This window comes from Gopherus flavomarginatus, chromosome 2 (genome assembly GCF_025201925.1).
Source record: "Gopherus flavomarginatus isolate rGopFla2 chromosome 2, rGopFla2.mat.asm, whole genome shotgun sequence".
Taxonomy (NCBI): Eukaryota; Metazoa; Chordata; order Testudines; family Testudinidae; genus Gopherus; species Gopherus flavomarginatus.
In genome coordinates, this window is record NC_066618.1 from 160,911,591 (window position 1) to 160,932,926 (window position 21,336).

At 42.4% G+C, this 21,336-nt stretch overlaps 1 protein-coding gene across 3 annotated transcripts; it reads left to right on the forward strand.

Annotated features, from left to right (window-relative positions):
* The first annotated feature begins 686 nt into the window (after positions 1–686).
* On the forward strand, positions 687–21,044 carry ENTPD4 (ectonucleoside triphosphate diphosphohydrolase 4). Of its 3 annotated transcripts, none has more exons than XM_050940013.1 (14): positions 687–803; positions 3,526–3,636; positions 4,133–4,255; positions 6,174–6,368; positions 7,923–8,128; positions 10,198–10,348; positions 10,438–10,541; positions 11,922–11,981; positions 14,006–14,160; positions 15,946–16,112; positions 17,569–17,893; positions 18,410–18,495; positions 19,346–19,507; positions 19,888–21,044. In XM_050940013.1, exons 3-14 carry the CDS (start codon positions 4,248–4,250, stop codon positions 20,114–20,116), a joined length of 1,848 nt encoding a protein of 615 aa, XP_050795970.1. In that variant the 5' UTR covers positions 687–803; positions 3,526–3,636; positions 4,133–4,247; the 3' UTR covers positions 20,117–21,044. The 3 variants fall into 3 exon arrangements, with proteins under 3 accessions (XP_050795970.1, XP_050795972.1, XP_050795971.1); XM_050940015.1 differs by having other exon boundaries at positions 14,006–14,136; XM_050940014.1 differs by having other exon boundaries at positions 3,552–3,636.
* Positions 21,045–21,336: the final 292 nt, after the last annotated feature.

Genomic DNA, 21,336 nt, shown 5'->3' on the forward strand with positions numbered 1-21,336 from the left:
TCCTGATATTTTTGGGTCCCACCACTGATGATTTTTAAACATTTGGGGTTACCAGTACTGTACGTGTGCAGTGTCCTAGGTGTGAAGTTATAGGACTGATTCCTAAGTATGTAGAACATTTATAAGTAGTGCCAAAGATTTCAGCTATAAATACAGTCGTGGTCAGTTAATGCACATGTAGCTGGAAGAACCTCTATTATTTGTGCAGCAAAATAAACATTGCATTTAAAAGGGGGCTGTGTTAATTTTTAATGTTAATTATGATGGAAATCTGCAATAATTCAATACTCTAGAAAGCTAAATAAATATACATTGGGGAGGTCAATGAACAGCCCCACCTGGCCCAGCATGAACCCCATGTGAGGCCAGGACAGTTAAATATCCACTTAATTATTTGCCTGGATCCCTTACACAGCAGCTGCCCTGCCATAACTAAGCTCCCACTATACCTGACCCTAGCCATGCCCCCAGCCCACTCCTAGCCAGGCTCCCATCATGTCTGGCACTAGCCAGACTCCCATGATGCTTTGCCTTAGCTAGACTCCCATCATGCCTTGTTGCCCTAACCTAGCCCCATCTCAGCCCCGCCCCAGCCTTTAGCCACGCCCCCAGTCCCACGCAAACCAACCTTTAGCCCAGCCCAGTGCCCTCGCCCCCTTTCCCTTAGTTTTTGGGCTGACCGAGAGAAGGTCGGCGTGCCTGCGTCACGTCCGGCGTGCGGGGCCCGGAAGTGGGAATGGTTGAGGTGTCGCTATGCGCCGCGGTGGCGCCGGGGCCGAGCCAAGCCGGAGCGAGACCAGCAGGTACGATGGGCGTTGGGGTTGGGTGGGCCCCGGGGGAGGAGGCTGGAGCGGGGGGGGAGGGAGGAGTTGTCTCGGTTCTCCTCCCTCACCTGAGCGTCGTGCTGGGCTGGGGTCCGATGGCTAGAGCAGGGGCCGGGGGCCGGACGCCTGGGTTCCTTCCATCCCCGGCTTGGGACTCCTGGGTTCTATTCTCGGTTCTAGGGCGGGGCGGGGAGGAGGGAGACTGGGAAGCCGGATTCCTGGGTTCCATCCCTAGGCTGGGGACTCCTGGGTTCTATTTCTGGTTCTAGAAGGTGGGGGGACGACACTGGGAGGCCGGACTCCTGGGTTCTATACTTTGAGGGAGGGGGCTGGGGCTCCTGGGTTCTTTTCCCGGTTCTAGGATGGGATAAGGGGGTTATAGCAGGCGGGAACTAAAAGTCTGGTCTCGAGGGTTCTCATCCTGAGTTTAGGAGGGGAGTGAGGGCTAGGGAATTGCGGAGGGGGGCACTGAGAGCTAAGCCTGCTGAGGTCTGCCCTGATTCTGCTCTGCAGCTCACTATGTGACCAACCTGGGGCCAGTTACTTCCCCTCTCTGTGATGGAGTGAGTGAAGGTTATAATTGTTGCTTGTGAAAATGTTGGAAAGGCCTATATAAGAGCTTGGCACTATTATCCTATTTATTTTGGGCTGGTCTACACTACGGGGGAAGTCAATGTAACTTCCCTCACTGGGAGGTGAAAAGGACACTCTTGTGGAGGTGGAATCATTATGCTGACGGGAGAGCATTTTCCTGTCAGCATAGCATGTTTTCACCAGATGTGCTACAGAGGTGCAGCTGCATTGGGGTAGTGACGCCAAAGTAATGTGGTAGTGTAAACTTGCCCTAAGCAATAGTAATGTTCCTGAGCTACTGTCCTTACCTTACTAATCAAACCATACACTGCACTGTGACTGCACTGCACTATAGGTTTGCACCATGTTACTTTCCTTCAAAGGGAAAACCAAACAAAAAACCCACTATGAATACAGAATTTAAATTCTGTCATCTGGGTCAGTAACGCTTATCTGCCTCCTATTGCTAAAGGCCATGCAGACCTTGAAATATTGATCATTCCAGGCTTCCACAGTATTCATAGATTCATAGACTCTAGGACTGGAAGAGACCTTGAGAGTCCAGTCCCCTACCCTCATGGCAGGACCAAATACTGTCTAGACCATCCCTGATAGACATTTATCCTACTCTTAAATATCTCCAGAGATGGAGATTCCACAACCTCCCTAGGCAGTTTATTCCAATGTTTAACCACCGTGACAGTTAGGAACTTTCTCCTAATGTCCAACCTAAACCTCCCTTGCTGCAGTTTAAGCTCATTGCTTCTTTTTCTATCCTTAGAGGCTAAGATGAACAAGTTTTCTCCCACCTCCTCATGTCACCCTTTTAGATACCTGAAAACTGCTGCTATGTCCCCTCTGTCTTCTCTTTTCCAAACTAAAGGACACTGTTTTACTGACTGCAGCACTAACAGGATTGCCTGTTGCGCTAACTTAACTCTCAAAATGTCTTGTAGCATCTTTGTTTTATAGCATATCTGATAGAATAATTAAGGCTGGCTGGTGTGTCATTTTGTAAATGAGATTTTGAAAAAAAACATTCAAGGCAGTGGTGGTGGTTGTTGCATTTGCTATGTGGATTTTTGAGCTGAAAATGCATCTAGCGATCCAGGCCTCACAACTTCTTTCAAAAATAGTTGTTCCTTACTAGAATATCAGGGTTGGAAGGGACCTCAGGAGGTCATTTAGTCCAACCCCCTGCTCAAAGCAGGACCAATCCTCAGTCATCCCAGCAAGGGCTTTGTCAAGCCTGACCTTAAAAACCTCTAAGAAAGGAGATTCCACTACCTCCCTAGGTAACCCATTCCAGTGCTTCACCACCCTCCTAGTGAGATAGTTTCCTAATATCCAACCTAAACCTCCTCCACTGCAACCTGAGACCATTACTCCTCGTTCTGTCGTCTACTACCACTGAGAACCTAGATCCATCCTCTTTGGAACCCCTTTTCAGGTAGTTGACAGCAGCTATCGAATTCCCCCTCATTCTTCTTTTCTGCAGACTAAATAATCCCAGTTCCCTCAGCCTCTCCTCATAAGTCATGTGCTCCAGCCCCCTAATCATTTTTATTTCTGGTACAGAAACTCCAGTGCTTTTTTTAACTTGTAATCTGGATTTACATAGTCATTGACTGAGATGATAGTTCAAGTAAAAGTGAGCATGTGTGACCATAAATAAGAATCGTACATCCAAAATGATTTTGAAATAGTAACTTTTTAATTATTTAATAAAGGAATATTGCTAATATGAAACCTAGACAAGCTTAAAAAATATAAAGCAAAAGAAGTCAGAAGTAGTCCGGTATTACATATGCCTGATAGTTTCCCTGGCAATTTGTGGTTTCACAATTACATTTACATGATTTTAATGTTTCTTTCCATTGTTGTTGTTTGAAGCCTACACAGATATGAAATTAACTATATGAAAGATGCTGTCAAATAGGAAGGTAAACTGAAAAAGGTGTCTTTTTTTCTTTCCTTCAGTTATGTGATTTTTATCCACTATTGTTAAAAATAACACATCAGAAATTTTTGTAAAGTGGTAGGTTTTCTCTGTTGAAAAGTGTTAACGCTGGTGTCGGTCAAATTCCAATTTAATTATTCAGATTTTGTCTTTAAATTCTCCCTGCAGTTCAAACTTGATTTACTGTTCTTCAGCATCATCCATCCTGAGCTTTTTATATGGTGTTGCTGTGCACTGTTACAGCTGCTGTTCCATCTCATTGGTGGTTGCATTTCAGGGGTAAGTGATCCATACATATAATTCATACAGTATATATTTAGGGCTTCAATCTCACAGTGTGATTTGTGTGGGTATACTCATGCATCCATATGGGATCCCATCAACCGACTGCAGATCCTGTTGCAGTGTTGGGGGTCTATGTTTGTAAAGTGCTTTGGGATTAATTGGAAATAAATCATTTAAGTAAGAATATTAATAAAATGTAGTCTGGATTTATTGCTTTTTTGTTTGTTTGAAATGTTGAAAATTAAAAAAAAAAATCCCCAAGAAGAATACAGTTGGAATTATTTGTATTTGGAGGGCTGGCATCTCTGTTGGTGATTTACTAGAGCTAAAGATAAACTCCTCAGAATGAGGTTCTCTACCAGATATGCTGCAGGGAGTACGTAAAACTAATCTTAATACATGTTTGACTTCATTCGGGCTCAGGAATTACAGGATTGAGGCCTTGGTGACGATATCACTTTTTAACATAACTAAAATCTGTGTTATACAGGAATAGAAGAACAATGGCTCTGGGGAGGATCCATGTGCCTTATAAATCTGGGATGTCTGGATGATACTAGAACACAAGCTAATTTGCCTGGCCACCCTGATCAGCATATCCCAACATGGGAAGGTGAGACTCTTAAACTAATCCTCAATATCAAACAGATAGAGTTGCAATATGATGAATATAGGACTGCAACCCTAGTAATCTTGAACTCCAATCCCAGCTCTGAGGTTTGAGTGCCTCTAAACCTGGGCATCCACTCAACCTCTTTTTTCCCATATTCTGTAGTGGGGACAATACCACCCACCTCACAGAGATGTTGAGGATTAATTGGTTAGTTATTTGGAAACTCTTCTGAAAATGAAAAATGATGAGTCTTGGATCACATTTCTGCTGAAAATGATTATGCAAAGCTAAGAATAAATGCAGAATAGAGGTGTTAGAATTCTAAAGCACTTGCACTGTAACACCATCTTCCAGAGCCCAACAGTTTGAGTTCCATGAAACAATGGTATTAAAGGAAAGTAATTACAGTGGCATTTAATATAGCTCAATTAAAATGCAAATTAGGCTATATCATATTGCCTTTATAGAAATCCATGATACACCCACATCTTGAATACTGCGTGCAGATGTGGTTGCCCCATCTCAAAAAAGCTATATTGGAATTGGAAAAGGTTCAGAAAAGGGCAACAAAAATGATTGGGGTCAACGGCTGTCGTATCAGGAGAGATTAATTAGACTGGGACTTTTCGGCTTGGAAAAAAGACGAAGGGGAGATATGATAGCAGTCTATAAAATCATGACTGGTCTGGAGAAAGTAAATAAGGAAGTGCTATTTACTCCTCCTCGTAACACAAGAACTAGGAGTCACCAAATGAAATTAATAGGCAGCAGGTTTAAAACAAACAAAAGGAGGTATTTTTTCACACAACGCACAGGCAACCTGTGGAGCTCCTTGCCAGAGGCTGTTGTGAAGGCCAGGACCCTAGCAGGGTTCAAAAAAGAACTAGATAAGCTCGTGGAGGATAGGTCCATCAATGGCTATTAGCCAGAATGGGCAGGGATGGTGTCCCTAACCTCTGTTTGCCAGAAGCAGGGAATAGGCAATGGGATGGATCACTTGATGATTATCTGTTCTGTTCATTCCCTCTGGGGCACCTGGCATTGGCCATTGTCGGAAGACAGGACACTGGGCTAGATGGATCTTTGGTGTGACCCAGTAGGGCTGTTCTTATCAAAAAAGGTTTTTACAGTTTGATACTCAAAACTCATTCTGATATGTTTGTGCTAATGAGCTTTATGAAAGAAGCTTTTGTTGTGCAGCTTTTAAAACTTGTTATGCGTGGCTTCTGAAGCAGAACTGAAGAACTGTAAAGTTTGTGTAGTGGATTAGAATACTGCATGTGTCAAACGCTTGCCTAATTGTGAAAATCTGAGAGGGGAAAAATGTTTCCATTTCCTTACTTGTGTGGCTAATACAAAAAGTAATCTGATGTGATAAGTCAGTACTTACTGTCTGTCTTTTGGGTTTTTCATTTTTGCTCTGTTTGTACGGGGAATTAAGGCTGTTTGTTTATTACTCAGTTTCATTACCTAAGTCTCATGTACTATCATAGTGCTGAAGTATTTGGGTTTGCATTTTACAAAGGCAATTATTGTTCACCTCTGTTAACACTGGATGTCATTGAAACATAAGCAAAACCTGAGTTGGAGGCCTATGAGACGTTAAGATTTTGGTAGTTAAAGATGGGGGGAAAAAAGATCTGTTTGACTGAAATTGAAGGATGCATGTTCCAACAGAAAGGTGTTTGTTGGCTGTTAAACTGGTGATACTTCTTTTAGCTTTGAGCATTCAAGGTGTAATCTTGATCCCACTGAGTTTAGTGTAATTTATTAGGAACAGGAGCAGGTTCTTTGTGTGTACCTTTAAAGTTGGAAGTTCATTTAAGTATTTGTTCACATTCTTAATCAGTTTTGGGAAGGCTTAGCGCCCTGCTGTTAGGATGCATTTCAAGCAGTCTTTCTCCTTTATAAATTACAGAATCAGCATCTCCTGTTTGTTTCCTGCTTCCTGGCACTTCAGCATCTCCCCAGTGGGGTGTCCTCGTATACTGAACACCACTTTGCGACAAATTATTGTCATTGGAATACTTGCTGCTGCCATCTCCTTGCTTTATTATTCCCTTGTCATCCGGAATAAATATGGGCGTTCGTACAGGGATAAAAAGTTTCACAGGTGAGGACTAATATAATGTTCAGGACAGGAAATGAACATAACTGAGGAGTTCCAGGTTGATCACTTCAAGCAGTTGAACCAGTGGGTAGTGATTGGATCTCCTGGTGTATACAAAGCCACATGGAAAAATAAATTGACTGAAAGGATTTTATGTAAGATGTTGCTAATTGAAATCAGTCTTGGAATAATCTTTCCTCTCTCCAAACCTTATATATCACTCTTGGGGTAATTTCACATTTGTTGTTTTTTGTAAACACCTTGAAGGCAAAGATGTAAACTCCTAAACAAGCTTATAAGTGCGATCTGAACTTTTTATACACTATATCCTTTTGGTACTCTTACCTTGAGCTTGTTGGACAATTGTATATGTTTATATATCTCTTAAATATACAATGGATGCCACTTAATAACAATCAGGATATTAACTTCCAGGTAATAGCAGTGTTTTGCCAGGAACTGGTCTTGTCCCACTGCCTGTAATGTTAATGGGATTTAGATATTGGTAACAGACATGCGACTTATTGACAATTTTTTCATATGCCGTGCCTGGCTGCAGTCTCAAAAACCTGCCTGCAGCTGGAAAGGGAAGCTGCAGGGGCTTTCCACAGGGAGCGGGAGCTCTGTGGGCCTGAAAGCCTGCATGGTACCTGTCTGTCCTCTCCAGGCTGTGCCCTGCCCTGATACCGGAACCTAGGCTCGGCATGTCCCAGTGCTTCCTTCATTGGCTGCAGGTTTGCAGGACAGCAGCCAGGAAGAAAGTGCAGGGATGTACCAAGCCCCAGCTTCAGGAAAGGTTGCAGGGATGCAGCAAAGGAAGGAAGCACTTGGACATGCCTTCCCTGACTGCAGCCTTACAACCCTCCCTGTTGCTGTCCTGTCCACAGTTTCCTCTCCCAACCATAGGCAGATATGCAGGGCTGCGAGGAGACATATCATGCATGTTGCAGTGCTTCCTCCCGTAGTTGCAGCTCTGCACATCTGTCTTTTGTTTATTGACAACCTTCAGATAATAGCAATTCATTGCTGGCAACAGAGAGATTGCTAATAAGGGGAATCAGCTGTATGTGAATGTCTATATGTGCATAGTTATATTTTTAAATATTTTCACTTGTTTCTCTTTAATGTACCTCTCCTCACTTAAAATTGCTTTTAGTTTATTAACTATTAAACTTTCCAATAATTTAGCATGTTGGATTTGTTCTTATCCCCACATATAAAAAGTGGAAGGAGAAGTGTTGTGTGGCAGGTAACATTTCTGACTGGAAGTCAGAAGTTCCTGGCTTCCACTTCCAGCTCTGCCACCAGCAATTGGATGATTTTGGGCAGTCCTTTCTCTTTTCTGTGCTTCATGTTATCCCTATGTAAGATGAAGATAATGCTTACAAATCTCACAATGTGTTGCGTGCCTTAATGTCTATAAAAAAATTGTGAGGTCCTTTAATAGAAGGCAAAAGTGGTTGATATTTTTTTGTCTGGTGTATCAAATCACATTTGTAATACAAATATGCAAGCAAAACCGTATTCCCGGTAGACTTCAGCTACTTTTGCTTCTAGATACCTTGCTCGAGTGACTGACACTGAAGCTACAGATACCAGCAATCCCTATCTGAACTATGGCATCGTAGTAGACTGTGGCAGCAGTGGGTCTAGGATCTTTGTGTATTGTTGGCCAAGACACAATGGCAACCCGCATGATCTGTTGGACATCAAACAAATGAGGGACAAAAACAGAAAACCAGTGGTTATGAAAATTAAACCAGGTATGAAAACCCCTAATGTTCAGTAATTTTTTCTAAACAGCTAACTATCTAACCCAAAACAATATTCAAGATTTACATTACAAACCCAAGGTTTCATTTTTCAGAAGACAGCTGACTTCTTTTTTTGATTTTTGGAGTCCAGTAGATACAACTGGTTTCTAGGCATAATTGAATAATTAGGTGTATTTACTAAACATCCTTTTATAAGGGCCTCAGAGTAATAAATAGAACAGCGTTGCAGTTTCATGAAATTGCATCTTAATTTAAAAACCATCCGAAAATTAAGCTTTTTGAAATATTGTCATAATGGAGCTTGTTCCCGTCTCCAATCATAAAAATAATCACGCTAGGTTTGCATGAGAAAATAGGGGTTTTAACTTCAAAATCAAAAACCGTTTCCTGCTGCCTAAACGGTCAGTTTAAATACAACCAACCAACCTATGTACATCTTTCAAAACAGTGGCTCTCAAACTTACTGGTGACCCCTTTCACATAGTAAGCCTCTGAGTGCGACCCCTTCTCGTATAAATTAAAAACACTTTTTTAATATATTTAACACCATTATAAATGCTGGAGGCAAAGCAGGATTTTGGGTGGAGGTTGACAGCTCACAACCCCCCCATGTAATAACCTCATGACCTCCTGAGGGGTCCCAACCCACAGTTTGAGAACCCCTGTTTTAAAATCTCTTAGATGCAGTTGTAAATTAAGGAGTAATATATACTTCATATTTAGGCATATCAATAAAGCAGTTTTTGCCACAGATTATTTAAAATTGCTACATATAAAATTTTACATATATTACATACATATATTAATGGCTGGATTGCAGTAGCTTCCCAAAGACCATGAAATGGACAACTGCATTACTGTAGCTCTCCATCGACTTTATCTGTGTTTGGTTTGAAAGGTGCTTTATTCAGCTTTACAGTTACAATGCTGCCAATGTGGAGGTAGGAGGTACCTATAAGCATTACAGGTTGAGTTATCAGTTAAATAACCAGTTCTGCTCAGTTGTAATCGGTTTTGTTTCTGTTATTTTGGTAAACAAGTAGTGGGTTGGTTTTTTCTTAAATGTTTCAGAGACAAATTCATAAAAGCAATAATGAGCTGAAGAATAGATTGTGGCTATTGGTTAGTATTGGAGTCAGACCTGAGTTATCTTCTCACCTCTGCAGTTTACTCACTAGGTGACCTTAAGTCATTTAACTTCTGTACAGAAGTTACCTCCGTTTTTCAGAGTGGGAAATACTTCTCTCTCAGGGTTTATAAGGTTTACTGTTTGCAAAATGCTGTAATGTCGTAGGTGAAATGCAAAGTTATTTTTAATTGATAAATGGAATCTGTCTAAAATTTGAAAGTAGACAATTGGGTAACTGTAACTGGAACAATGTATTTGAATAATTAAAAACTGACTGTTTGGGAACTCTTTAAAATAAGAGTTTAAGCAATCTCCTTTTGAAGTCCAATCCATGTCTTCCTGTTGCATAGTTCTCATGCCATTGTGTGAAAATATCCCTGTGTATGCTGACCATGGAAATGCTGGTGATAGCATAGCTAGCACTGTTATGATCACAGTGAGGATTGGGCGGAACACTTAAGAGTTATATTAATCTTAACTTTAAAAATGAACTGAAACATCTTGAAATGGGAGAAGGGTGAGGTAAACTGCATTTCAGAACTTTAGAAGTCACTCTCTTGTATTGCTCCAGCCAAAAAGAAATTACCATCAATTCTTATGAGGGTGTTTATATAGCATAGATACTTGAGTAGTATTTTGTATTTGGTTTGTGGCTTGCATTGACTGTTAGCTGGAAAATTATTAGTAGAGCAAATCATTTTTTTTTCGTTTTTAAGTAATTCCCTTATACACACTAACTGATTGTGAGCCCTCTTGTGACAAAACTGGTTAGTATTTGCAAATAGCTGACTTATGTATTAAAAAAAAAAAAACAAAAAACTTCAAAGCCTGTGAGTTTGTTTTTTTTAAAAGCAAGTTTGATGCTTTGTGTGAAAGAAGCTTTTACCTTACACTTGGCACTTTGTCATTCATCTGTGTGTTTCTCCAGGCATTTCAGAGTTTGCTAACTCTCCTGAAAGAGTCAGCGATTATATTTCTCCACTTCTGAACTTTGCTGCAGAACACGTGCCCCGTGCAAAACACAAAGAAACTCCTCTCTATATCCTCTGTACTGCAGGGATGAGAATCCTGCCTGAGAGGTGAATAGGTACCTTATTTCTTTCACTGTTTAAAGATCCTAGTGTTCTGAGTAGTTTAACCATTGTTCAAAATGTTGGTAATTTTGCAGCCAGCAGAAGGCAATACTAGAAGATCTGCTCACTGATATTCCTGTACATTTTGATTTTCTGTTTTCGGACTCTCATGCAGAAGTTATTTCAGGGAAACAGGAAGGTAAGTTAATGCTGTATAAGAAAACAGTTTTAAAATATTTTTGTTTCTTTACAGTCCCGTTTTGGTAAGTTCTTGTTATTTCTAGCTGCTTTCTTTGCCAAAATGCCTGGTAAGTTAAGACATCTTATGTCTCAACAGCAACTGTTCTGCATTCTATTCAAAAGCAAAAAATGCCCCAATAATTAATGTAAAATGTCATCTAAAATCAGGAGAAATAACAAATGTCTCCTTATTTAGCTGTCAGGCATATTTGTCCATTTTCTCTTACTTCTGACATCAGCCAGAGTCTGATATAATAGGATTCCAAGGAAGGTTGTGGATTACCTAGGGATGATGTAGGTTTTCTTGGTCCTGCGTCAGTGCGGGGGGCTATACTAGATGACCTCACAAAGTCTCTTCCAGCCCTGTATTTCTATGATTGTATGAAAAAAGTACTCTTTTTAGAAACATACAAGCTCACTGTAGAGAAAGTATACTTGACTATTATTGGCTTATAGATAAGGCTGCATGTTTGTAACAGATTCCTTGACTTCCTGTGACTTCTGCAACAGCTGCTGGTGTGCCTGACCCAGGGGCTCCCTGAGCAGCTCAGGCAGTCCCTGGGCCAGTTGCACCAGCTGCTGCTGGGGCAGTGTCACCCCCAGCAGCAGGAGTTTGGGGGGAGAGGGGCTTAGGGGGGATTGGGGTGCAGGGTGGTGCTTACCTAGGGTGGGCTCCCAGAAGGACTACAGGAACTCCTCTTCCTCAGCTCCTAGCTCTATGTGCTGCCTCTGCCGGCAGGCACTGCCCCCACAGCTCCAATTGGCCGCAGTTCCCAGCCAATGGGAGCTACAGAACCGGGGCTTGAGCCAGAGCAGAGGCAGCAAGCGAAGCTCAGGAACCAAGTAGGGAGCCTCCTGCCACTCCCCCGAGCACTTACAGCACCCGCAGCGCCCCCCTGAGATGTCCCCCTGAGCCGACATCCCCCCAAACCCTCCCAAGTTTTAGTCAGGTATGTAGTATAGTCACGGACAGGTCACGAGCCATGAATTTGTGTTTACTGTCTGTGATCTGTTCGTGACTTTTACTAAAAATACCCGTGACTAAAATGTAGCCTTACTTACAGTTGACAAGATCTTCCCGTTTTATTCTGAATTTTTTTATTTAATTTGCCTTAAAGAATGACCGAATTACTGAATGATTAAACTAATGAGCTAGGATTTTGAGAATTGTTTGAATATTTTAGGTGACAAAAACTGTTAAATTTTGAAGGAATGCTTCAAATTATTAACAAATGAAATGAGTATAAAGATAATTGAGGGAGACTAAACTGTAATAGCTTTTTAAAAAGCTGCCAGATTACCTAACATTTTTACAAACTCTTTTTTTAAATGCTTCTAGGAGTATATGCGTGGATTGGCATCAATTTTGTTTTGGGACGATTTGAACATATTGATGATGGCAAGTATATTAATTATATTTTAGAAGGAACTTCCTTTATATTTTCAACACATGGGGCCTGGAGGCTGGTAAAGTGCCAGATAATTATTTTTTAATGAGTGTCTTCAAATAGCTCCAGTATGCATATTGTACCACATCAGTCACACATTGTGCGAAGAGCAATATCTAAATTTCACGTGACTAGTCTAGTGCAGGGATTGTCAACCTTTCAGAAGTGGTTTGCCGAGTCTTTATTTATTCACTTTAATTTAAGGTTTCACGTGCCGGTAATAAGTTTTAATGTTTTTTAGAAGGTCTCTCTTTATAAGTCTATATATTATGTAATTAAACTATTGTTGTATTGTAAAATAAACAAGGTTTTCAAAATGTTTAAGAAGCTTCTTTTAAAATTAAATTGTTGATCTTGTGCCATTGGCCCGCTCAGGCTGCTGCTGGTCTGGGGTTCTGTTCACTTAGGCCAGCAGCAGGCTGAGCGGGGCCTGTGGCCAGGACCCTGGCTGGCAAGGGTCCAGCAGCCAGAACCCCAGTCAGGCAGTGGGCCATGCGGGGCCAGTGGCTGGGACCCCAGACCACTGCTCAGCCCACTGCTGCTCAGGGGTTCCATCTACCGGCTCCTGCCAGCCGGGATCCTGGCTGTCGGACCCGCTCAGCCCGCTGCCAGTCTGGAATCCTAGCCCTGCCCACATACTGTGGGTACCTACCTTCTCCCTGGTTCTGGCCCATTCTCTTCCTCTCTCTGCACTGAGCTGAGGGCTGGGGGTGAAGAGTCTGGCAAGGAGCTAGAATGAGGGAGGGGGCTCAGGGTTAGAGTAGAAGGTTTGGGTGTGGGGCACTTACCTGGGCAGCTCCCATCTGGTGTGAGGGGTGCAGGTGGGAATGTGGGGGTGTGTGTGCAAGAGCTCCCATTTGGTGCTCAGGGTGGGGATGTGGTGGGTGCAAGAGTCGGGATGTGGGGGCTGGGGGACCTGGGTATGTTAGGGGGGTGCAAGAGTCAGGGCAGAGGGCTGGGGGCATATGAGGGGGGTGCAGGTGTCAGGGCAGGGGAGGGGCTGGATATGTGTGGGGGTGCCAGAGTCAGGGCTGGGATCGTGAGGGAGGTGGTGGTGAAGGAGTCAAGCAGAGGGCTGAGTGTGTGTGAGGTGGATACAGGCTCAGGGCAGAGGACTGGGTGTGCGTGGGGGGGGTGTTGGGCAGAGCCCCCCACCCCATTCCTGCAGCCCCCAACCGGCTCACCCACTCTGGGGCCCCATGGCGCACTGCATGAGCGCAACTAGCACCCCTCGGCGAGAGAGTCCCCTCTGGCTGTGTCTGGAGGAGCCGCTCCGGGCGGCGCATGACCCTGCGGTATGCGAGGTCCTCGCCCCAGGGCTCTCTGGCCACCATGGATTCCCGCTCGCCCGCACCTGCTACACGCTCAGTGCCGCCAGGCTGCAGGGCTCTCCGCTCCTCCCAGCTCACGAACAGAAGTACCAGTCCCTGGCTCGGCCAGCTGCCTCCTCCTGGGGACGCTCAGCAGCCAGCGCTGCTGCTGCCCCTGGCCTCTCCCACCTCCACCATCCCTGCGTTCTGCCGCCGGGAGTTGGGACCAGGTTCTGCAGTGAACCCGCTGCTCCGGCGTGCCGCCAATCCGCCATGGCCAGCTATACCAAGGCATCCCAGGTGAGCGGGCCCCTCCATGCCCCCGGGCAGGTCTCCTTGCCGGGTAAGGGGACGTGGGAGCCCATGGGCAGGCCGTTGAGGCAGCTACTCTCGGCGGGGCACGGGCTCTGCCCCTCATTGACTGTATCTCCTCGGGACTCCGGCAGGCAGCAGCGTGCCACTAAAAATTGGCTCACGTGCCGTCTTTGCATGTGTGCCATAGGTTGCTGTCCTCTGGTCTAGTGATTCATGTTCAGTATTAAAGTTTGTCATTAGCAACACAGCAGTTCAGTGGAAGGTGCTCTTTCTCTTTGAGTTTGATACTGCTTAAGATCCCATCCCAAATGTATTTCTCAGTAGTGCCAGATATCCATTTTGTGTTCCAGAGGATGATGCAGTAGTGGAGGTACATATCCCTACCAGTGAGAACAAGGAAGCCATCGTTCGTAAGAGGACAGTGGGTATTCTTGACATGGGCGGCGTGTCGACCCAGATAGCATATGAAGTCCCAAAAACTGTAAGCTTTGCCTCTTCACAGCAGGTTATTATCTGTACAATTTTCCTTCATTTTTTTTCCCCCCTGTATTTAACACATATCATTGGTTTTTGTTTCATTACATCACATCCCAAAACCAGGCAAGAGAAGACGTGACCACGAGTCCCTCATCAGCTAAGCAATTCATTTGTGTTTTGTTCATTTGAAAAAAAAAAAGTTGATAAAGCATGGTGGAACGTTCATTTGTACAAGTATTTCACTTAATTGGATTTTTCTAAGCAGACTTGTACTTAAGGGTTTTCATGCTAAAAGTTGTGTAGTTCCCGCATGACAAGGAAGCTGTATTTATCTGTCATGTAATTTCCCTTGATAAGCTAGAACATGAGAAATTGATCAAAGTAACGGGTCACTGTATTAAACAAAATGTGTTATGTTCCCGACACAGTATATGTACTGTGGAAAATATGAGAACTAACTTGTTTCTAAATTTCAAATGAAACAATATGACTTATTTTAATCTGAAAAGTATGTATTGATTTTTATGGCAAATCCTGAAGTCTTGAATAAGGCATACTCTCACTGACTTCCTGGGAAATTTGCCAGAGGAGAGACTATATAAGAAACACAGGCTTAGACCTACAATACATTGTTAAAATTAAACAATTTTTATTTAAGCAGTCTGTGAAATTGAATTTTTCCTCGTCTGAACAATTGTATTAGCAAGCACTGCCTCTTCAGATAGAGGGCAGAATTCTCCTCTTAACTCAAAAGATCTACTACAGTATACTTCCCCCTCTCCCTACACACATCTATGGGATATGCCCATATATAGGAAGAGGATACAGGAGTGGAAATCTGATAGGAGACTTCTTTAAAAACTTGGAATTCAATACCATTGTTAGTGGGGGATCATCTTAATCTTTGAAGTACATACCATCTGAGCTCCTTGTTTTATTACAAGTCTTTGACAAAGCACTTGAAGTATAAGAGTTTCAAAAATTAAACAGGGAGAGGAATCTGACAATTTGTGCTATTTAAAAAAAAAATTTTTTCCTCTGAACTAAAGACGAATTTGATAGTACGAGGAGTTGTAAAGAATTGTTTACTAGCGTATAGTTTTATACTATCTGAACCTGTGGCCAGATGTTAGATCTAAAGAGTTTTTGTGATACCGTGGTCCTCCCTCTACCCTCTTGAATGTGTACCAAGAAAATGCCTGTGATGTTTGAGCCTGCTACTGCAGATGCTGGAACCCCCGTGCACCATTACACTGATTCTCTTGGCACCTTCTGCATGAAGGGCTTCTCTTCACTACTGGGGTAAGTCAACTTAAGTTACACTACTCCAGCTATGTGAATAATGTAGCTGGAGTCGACATAGCTTAGGTTGACTTGTCAGGGTGCCTTCACTGCGCTGAGTCAATGGGAGACACTCTCTGGTCGACTTCCCTTACCCTTCTCAGAGAGCTGGAGTCGACTGGAGAGCGCTCTGCCATTGATTTAGTGGGTCTTCACTAGACCCGCTAGATCAGTCCCTGCTACGTCAATTGCAGCAGCTTCAATCTCCTTGTAGTGGAGACCAGCCCAAAGTGTCTTTGGAACTGGTGTTTTCTCTGTAGTTCTTCAGAAATTTTGACAAGCAATACTGGGACATATCTGAGGAGATCTGAGTGAGAGTGGCTGAATGTAGAGTCTCTGAGAAGCTGTGAGAATCTGATCTGAAATGACACTTCAGTGCCTGTAGACCTCTGGTGTTCACAGGCTTGTAGTGACTAGCTTTGCTTTGTATTACAAAAGTCTCTCTAATCTCCTGTCACTTGGGTGCCTGCAGGAAGAAGTAGCCAAAAACTTACTTGCAGAGTTCAATTTGGGCTGTGATGCTCATCAGACCGAGCACGTGTACAGAGTGTATGTAGCGACGTTCCTTGGTTTTGGTGGGAATGCAGCACGGCAGAGATACGAGGACAGTATATTTACCAACACAATGTTTAGAAACAGGTAATTTGCTGTGTGGCTGATTTTCATATAATAAATGCTTAAACTGTCTTGAAAATCCAAGCAAAATGTAGATCCCCAAATGGACGCATCTAAAATTGCTGAGCAGTATACTGTCCCTCTTTAAATACTATTACTACTCATTCCCTAACTTGACTACGCTGGAACCTTGATGGACTGAAATAGGTTTGTGTCCCCACAAATTATAGATGTATGATGTTCAGAGAATGGCTAGCTAAGCAGGACTCAAGTGCTTTAATGCTGCTGCATGGCTTTACTGTCAGCGCTTTGGGACTGTCCAGCTCCAGGGAAGAAAGGGTGGACTGGGAGAACCACCTATGCCTGCTTTGGTGATCCAAAGTGTTCGGTGTTCCCAGGACCTACTATTCTAGCAAATTATTTGGAAGCTCCGTTCTCGGAAACAGTCAGTTTTTATACAAGTGGTGTAAATTACCATTGAGATTGCTGGAGGAGGAATTATTCCGTCAGCCAGAGGAGGGCCTGGGAGCATTTTGAATTTATTTGAATTAGCCCATGTGAGGTGCTCACACTTCACTGAGCCAACCAGTCTGTTCTAGCTGTATAGTTAACTGCAGGTGCCAGATGTCTGACTGGATAAATAGAATAATTGTTTTCTTTTTTGGGCTGGGGGAAAATTCTGACTCACCCTCAAAACAGAAATCTCCTCCAGATCCCACACTGGCTCAATCCTGAGCAGTAATACTCAGACTGAAGCTTGCGAGCCACAAGTAGCTCTTTAATGTGTCTCCTGTGGCTCTTTGCAGCCCATGATATTAAAACACTGTGTGACTTAATTATTAACCAGTCAGGATGCTTTTAACCAATTAAGTTATCAAATTGCACTAAGTTATTAACTTTGCTTATTTTAGTTAATGTGCGCAGTGTCCACAGGGAGGAGTTGCAGTACAGCACCTTGCTGTTGACACCACCTTGATCCAAAATGCGGGGCATTGTAGACTGGGCCTTAGAAGCCATTTTAGCGGTACCTATCCTTTTTTTTGGTGCCAACTTCCAGTTACTGTTTTTATTAAATGTTTCTTTAATTATGCTAATTAAATACTTTTGCATCTGCTAGCCAAGCTGTAACTGGAGTAGAGATGCAGCTATTATTTCTGGTAGCTTCGGGATTGTGAATAAAGCCTGCTCTGCACCATGACATTTTTTAGATGCACTTCATGAAGTTAGTGTAAAACCTTAACAAAAAAATCTGCAGTTGCTTGGATTTTTGTTCTGTCTCCAGGCCAAATGGCTTGTAACTCTGGTAGATTTAGCATAGTGTGCCTGACTTGATGTATTCTGAATGTAAAAGTAAGTGCCAAAATTTGCTCAAGTCAGAATGAGTTGGTGTTCATTCTGTCTGTTTTGATGATACATCTTTGTCCAAAATAGGATTTTAAGCATACAGTGGTTGTTTCAACTGTGCTTAATCTTGTGACAGACTTCTGGGTAAACAGACTGGTATGACTTCTGAGTCTCCCTACCTGGACCCTTGCCTGCCTCTAGAGGTTGAGGATGAAATCCGACAGAATGGACAGACACTGTATGTGCGAGGGACTGGAGATTTTAGTCTGTGTCGTGAAATTATTCAGCCTCTCATGAATAAGACCAATGAAACCCAGACGTCTTTAAATGGCATCTATCAGCCTGCAGTGCACTTCCAGAACAGCGAGTTTTATGGCTTCTCTGAGTTCTTCTACTGTACCGAAGATGTATTGCGTATGGGGGGAGACTACAATGCTGCTAAATTTATTAAAGCTGCAAAGGTAAAGCATTCTTGAGGTATAATCTTCTCAGTGATCCAAAACAGCATCCACTTCTGAGACGGGGGCAATGAAGCTTTTCCTTTGGAATCCAAACTCTTTTACGTATGTAACTGACGGTAGCTCATTGTCTGGCCTCATTAGGGTTTTCTCATGAGAACGATTCACTACTACATAATAGTAGAGGGATTCTAGGGTGAGCAAGTTCCATCCCAGAATTTGAGAGCTGAACTCCAGAAGGGCTGTAGAAAAATCAGGCAGAAGTCTTATACTTTAAAAATGTAACTACAGTCTCTTTCGTTTTTATCTGTCACGCAGCATATGTGCTTAAAATCATGTAAAAAGGGACCAGAACACAAACCAAGTGTGACCCACTAACTTTTTGCCAGCCTTCCTTTGACTTTTATTTTTAAATTACATTTAATGATTTATAAAGCTGCTTATCCATTGGCATAGTATATTTTGCTTAATTCAATATGTGAACAGAGCCTTTTTTTTTTTTTTGTTTATTTCGTTAAGGATTATTGTGCCACTAAGTGGTCTGTCCTGCAGGAACGTTTTGACCATGGTCTTTATGCATCACATGCTGATCTTCATAGATTGAAGTGAGTATTCATGTTTGTACAGCAGAAATCATTCATGCAGAGTTGCCAGAAGAGAAGTGTCCTGCCCAAATGCCTTATTTTAAAACATTGTTATATATGGTGTAGGTGTAGCTGTGTCAGTCCCGGGATATTAGAGAGGCAAGGTGGGTCTCATTTTAAAGAAGCATTGGAAATCTGAATGTGAATTTTATAGATTCCCAGGCCAGAAGGGACCCATTGTGATCAGGTTGAGTGAAGCTTAAGAATTGCATCTGCTATAAGAAAGATTGATCATAAACCAGTATTGCTTTTTAGCGACACAGTAATGCAACTCTATAGGGAACAATCTTGCAATGCATTTTTATTGTTTTATAAAACTTTTAGTGGAATCGGCGGTATCTCGGTATGTCGCTGGTTGGCAGGACCGGTGTTATCTTGCGGTGCAGTTTTGTGATTGGAGCAGGTGACTAGGAATCATGGCTTCCATTTTGCTTTTCAGTCTCGTCCTTGGTGCCATCCCTTCATAAAAGGGGGTGGGGGAGAGGGAGTACCCAACCCCCATTTCCCGTGAGGTCCAGAACAGCTAACCCACATCAGTATTGGATCGGTGGAGAAGAGTGGGCTTAAATAATAAGAGATCGGTTAACCCTTTGTCACCTATGTATACACTAGGTCTTCTCTGTACCTGTCTTAATGTACAAGACCATTGGGCCTGGGGCTGTCTATATTCTTGTCTTAACAGTTGACTCTAAACCCCTCAAAGCAGGGATCTGAATCTGGTGTATATAAGTACTGTGTGACCCGATGGCACTGTATAAGTAGTATAAAAAATGAAAAATCAAATGACCAGCCTTTTCTGCTTGTTCTGTAGGTATCAGTGTTTTAAGTCTGCCTGGATGTATGAAGTGTTCCACAGTGGTTTCTCTTTTCCCATCAACTACAGCAATTTAAAAACTGCTCTGCAGGTTTATGATAAGGAAGTGCAATGGACATTGGGAGCCATCCTTTACCGAACACGATTTTTACCTTTAAGGTACTGCTTGTTTTTGCAAATGGTTAGGTGCAAGGCTTGGATGGAGGGGGTGGCTTGATATGAAAGCAGGTTGCAAACAGGAGCAGAGGAAACATTGCTTCAAGTTTAGCATACAAAACACTTGTAGATAGGGCCTGGGTGCTTATTTTAAACCAAAGCATGTCTAGTAAATATCTCTGTGGATAAACACAAATGCCAGCAAGTCAGCTAGATACCTCTTGTCTTCAGAAAGCTCAACTACAGTAATATTTGCTGTGGCGTGTTTACTGTATGTGCTATCAGTTTTTGTGGTAAGATGATCAAAAGGCCATTTTTTTGCCTCGCTGAAGGATTGAAGTCCTGTTTCCTATTTTGTACATGTTTCCCCCTTTGTTTCTCAGAGACATCCAGCAAGAGAACTTCAGAGGCAATCACTCCCACTGGAGGGGCTTCTCCTTTGTTTACAATCACTACTTGTTCTTCGTCTGTTTTCTGATTGTGCTGCTGTCCATTGTGCTGTATCTGTTGAGGCTGAGACGGATTCACCGGAGAATGCTGCGCAATGGCTCATCCGCTTCTCTCTGGATTGAGGAAGGCCTCCCACCACAGAAGATTCCAGGAGCCTTATGAAATACTAGGATAAAGAGCCTCCTTATTAGACTTTTTAAAGTACAAGCCATTTTTTTTTACCTCAGGGTTTCTCCTTTTTTTGTCTGTCCTCCCCTCCCAAAAGAATCATATGAGGAAACCTCTCCTAGCAGTATTGAACTCAGCAAGAGTTTTGGAAACAACTTAGATTATGGGAAATTGAGGTGAGACTACGCCAAGTGGACTAGAGAATATCTGCCAAAAATGGTTTTTTTAATTAATTAAAAAATGTAAATGCACTTTCATGTTAAAGAGGAGGAGAAGTCAACACTTGATGCCAGTAAATGAATAAATGGAGGCAGCTTATGGTAACAGAATGATTGATTGATTTCTCTTCCTTCAGTAAAATTGTGAAATATCACTTACTAGGATGAGTGGATATAGCTATGCATTTTTTTTTCAAGTCCATGGTTGATATCACTCAACTTCTAAACGCTCAACCTCATAAATCAAGAAAAAGGAAGTGCGGGATTTTTTAGAAGCAGTAAAAACCAGACCTGATAAAATGTGAAAAGCTGACATCTTAAGTGTTGAAATACTGCAATGGAAGAGAAACATCTATTGTGGCTACTGCTGTGTTTATGCAAAACACAACTAAAATCATTGCTTCGTTTAGTCATTACAGGTTTCGCCCTGATGTCTCAGAAGCATAGTTATTATGGCAAAAGTGATTTCTTTTTAATCCTTCATTTCGTGATGGTCCAGAGATGTCCCTGAACTTCTCATAAGCTTGAAAGGACTGGAAAATGCACAGACTTCAGTTAGTCGTAGTGGAACAGACACGTGCACATTGTCTTTGTTTTTGTTCTTTCCTGGTATAACTTACCTGTTAATTTATATTTTATTTAAAACAATATTAGTTTTACTTGAAAGCAAACTTGTTCATGATTAAAAGTGGCATTTATATGAACCTCTCGTTGATGAAAACTTTTTTATCCTATATAAAACCATGCCTGCTCTCGCTTCTAACATGCCTGTTATAAATCACCTGCCATGGTGAGTATAAATGTGTGTATGAAACTTTATGCAAATCTCAATATTGCAATCTTCCCCCCTCATAACTTTTCAAGAGAGCTAACCCCTCCCCCCCCCTTTTTTTTTTAAACTAAGAGCAAACAGATCTGTGGGTGGTTTTTCTTTTTGGTTTTTGTTAAGTTTCAGATCATTCTAGGTTTGTTCTCTGACCAAGTTCTGGCAATTAT

Coding starts and splice junctions, on each gene's coding strand:
- ENTPD4 (XM_050940013.1), top strand. Junction 8,129..10,197: donor GGTTATGAAAATTAAACCAG/GTATGAAAACCC, acceptor GTGTTTCTCCAG/GCATTTCAGAGTTTGCTAAC. Junction 10,542..11,921: donor TATTTCAGGGAAACAGGAAG/GTAAGTTAATGC, acceptor AAATGCTTCTAG/GAGTATATGCGTGGATTGGC.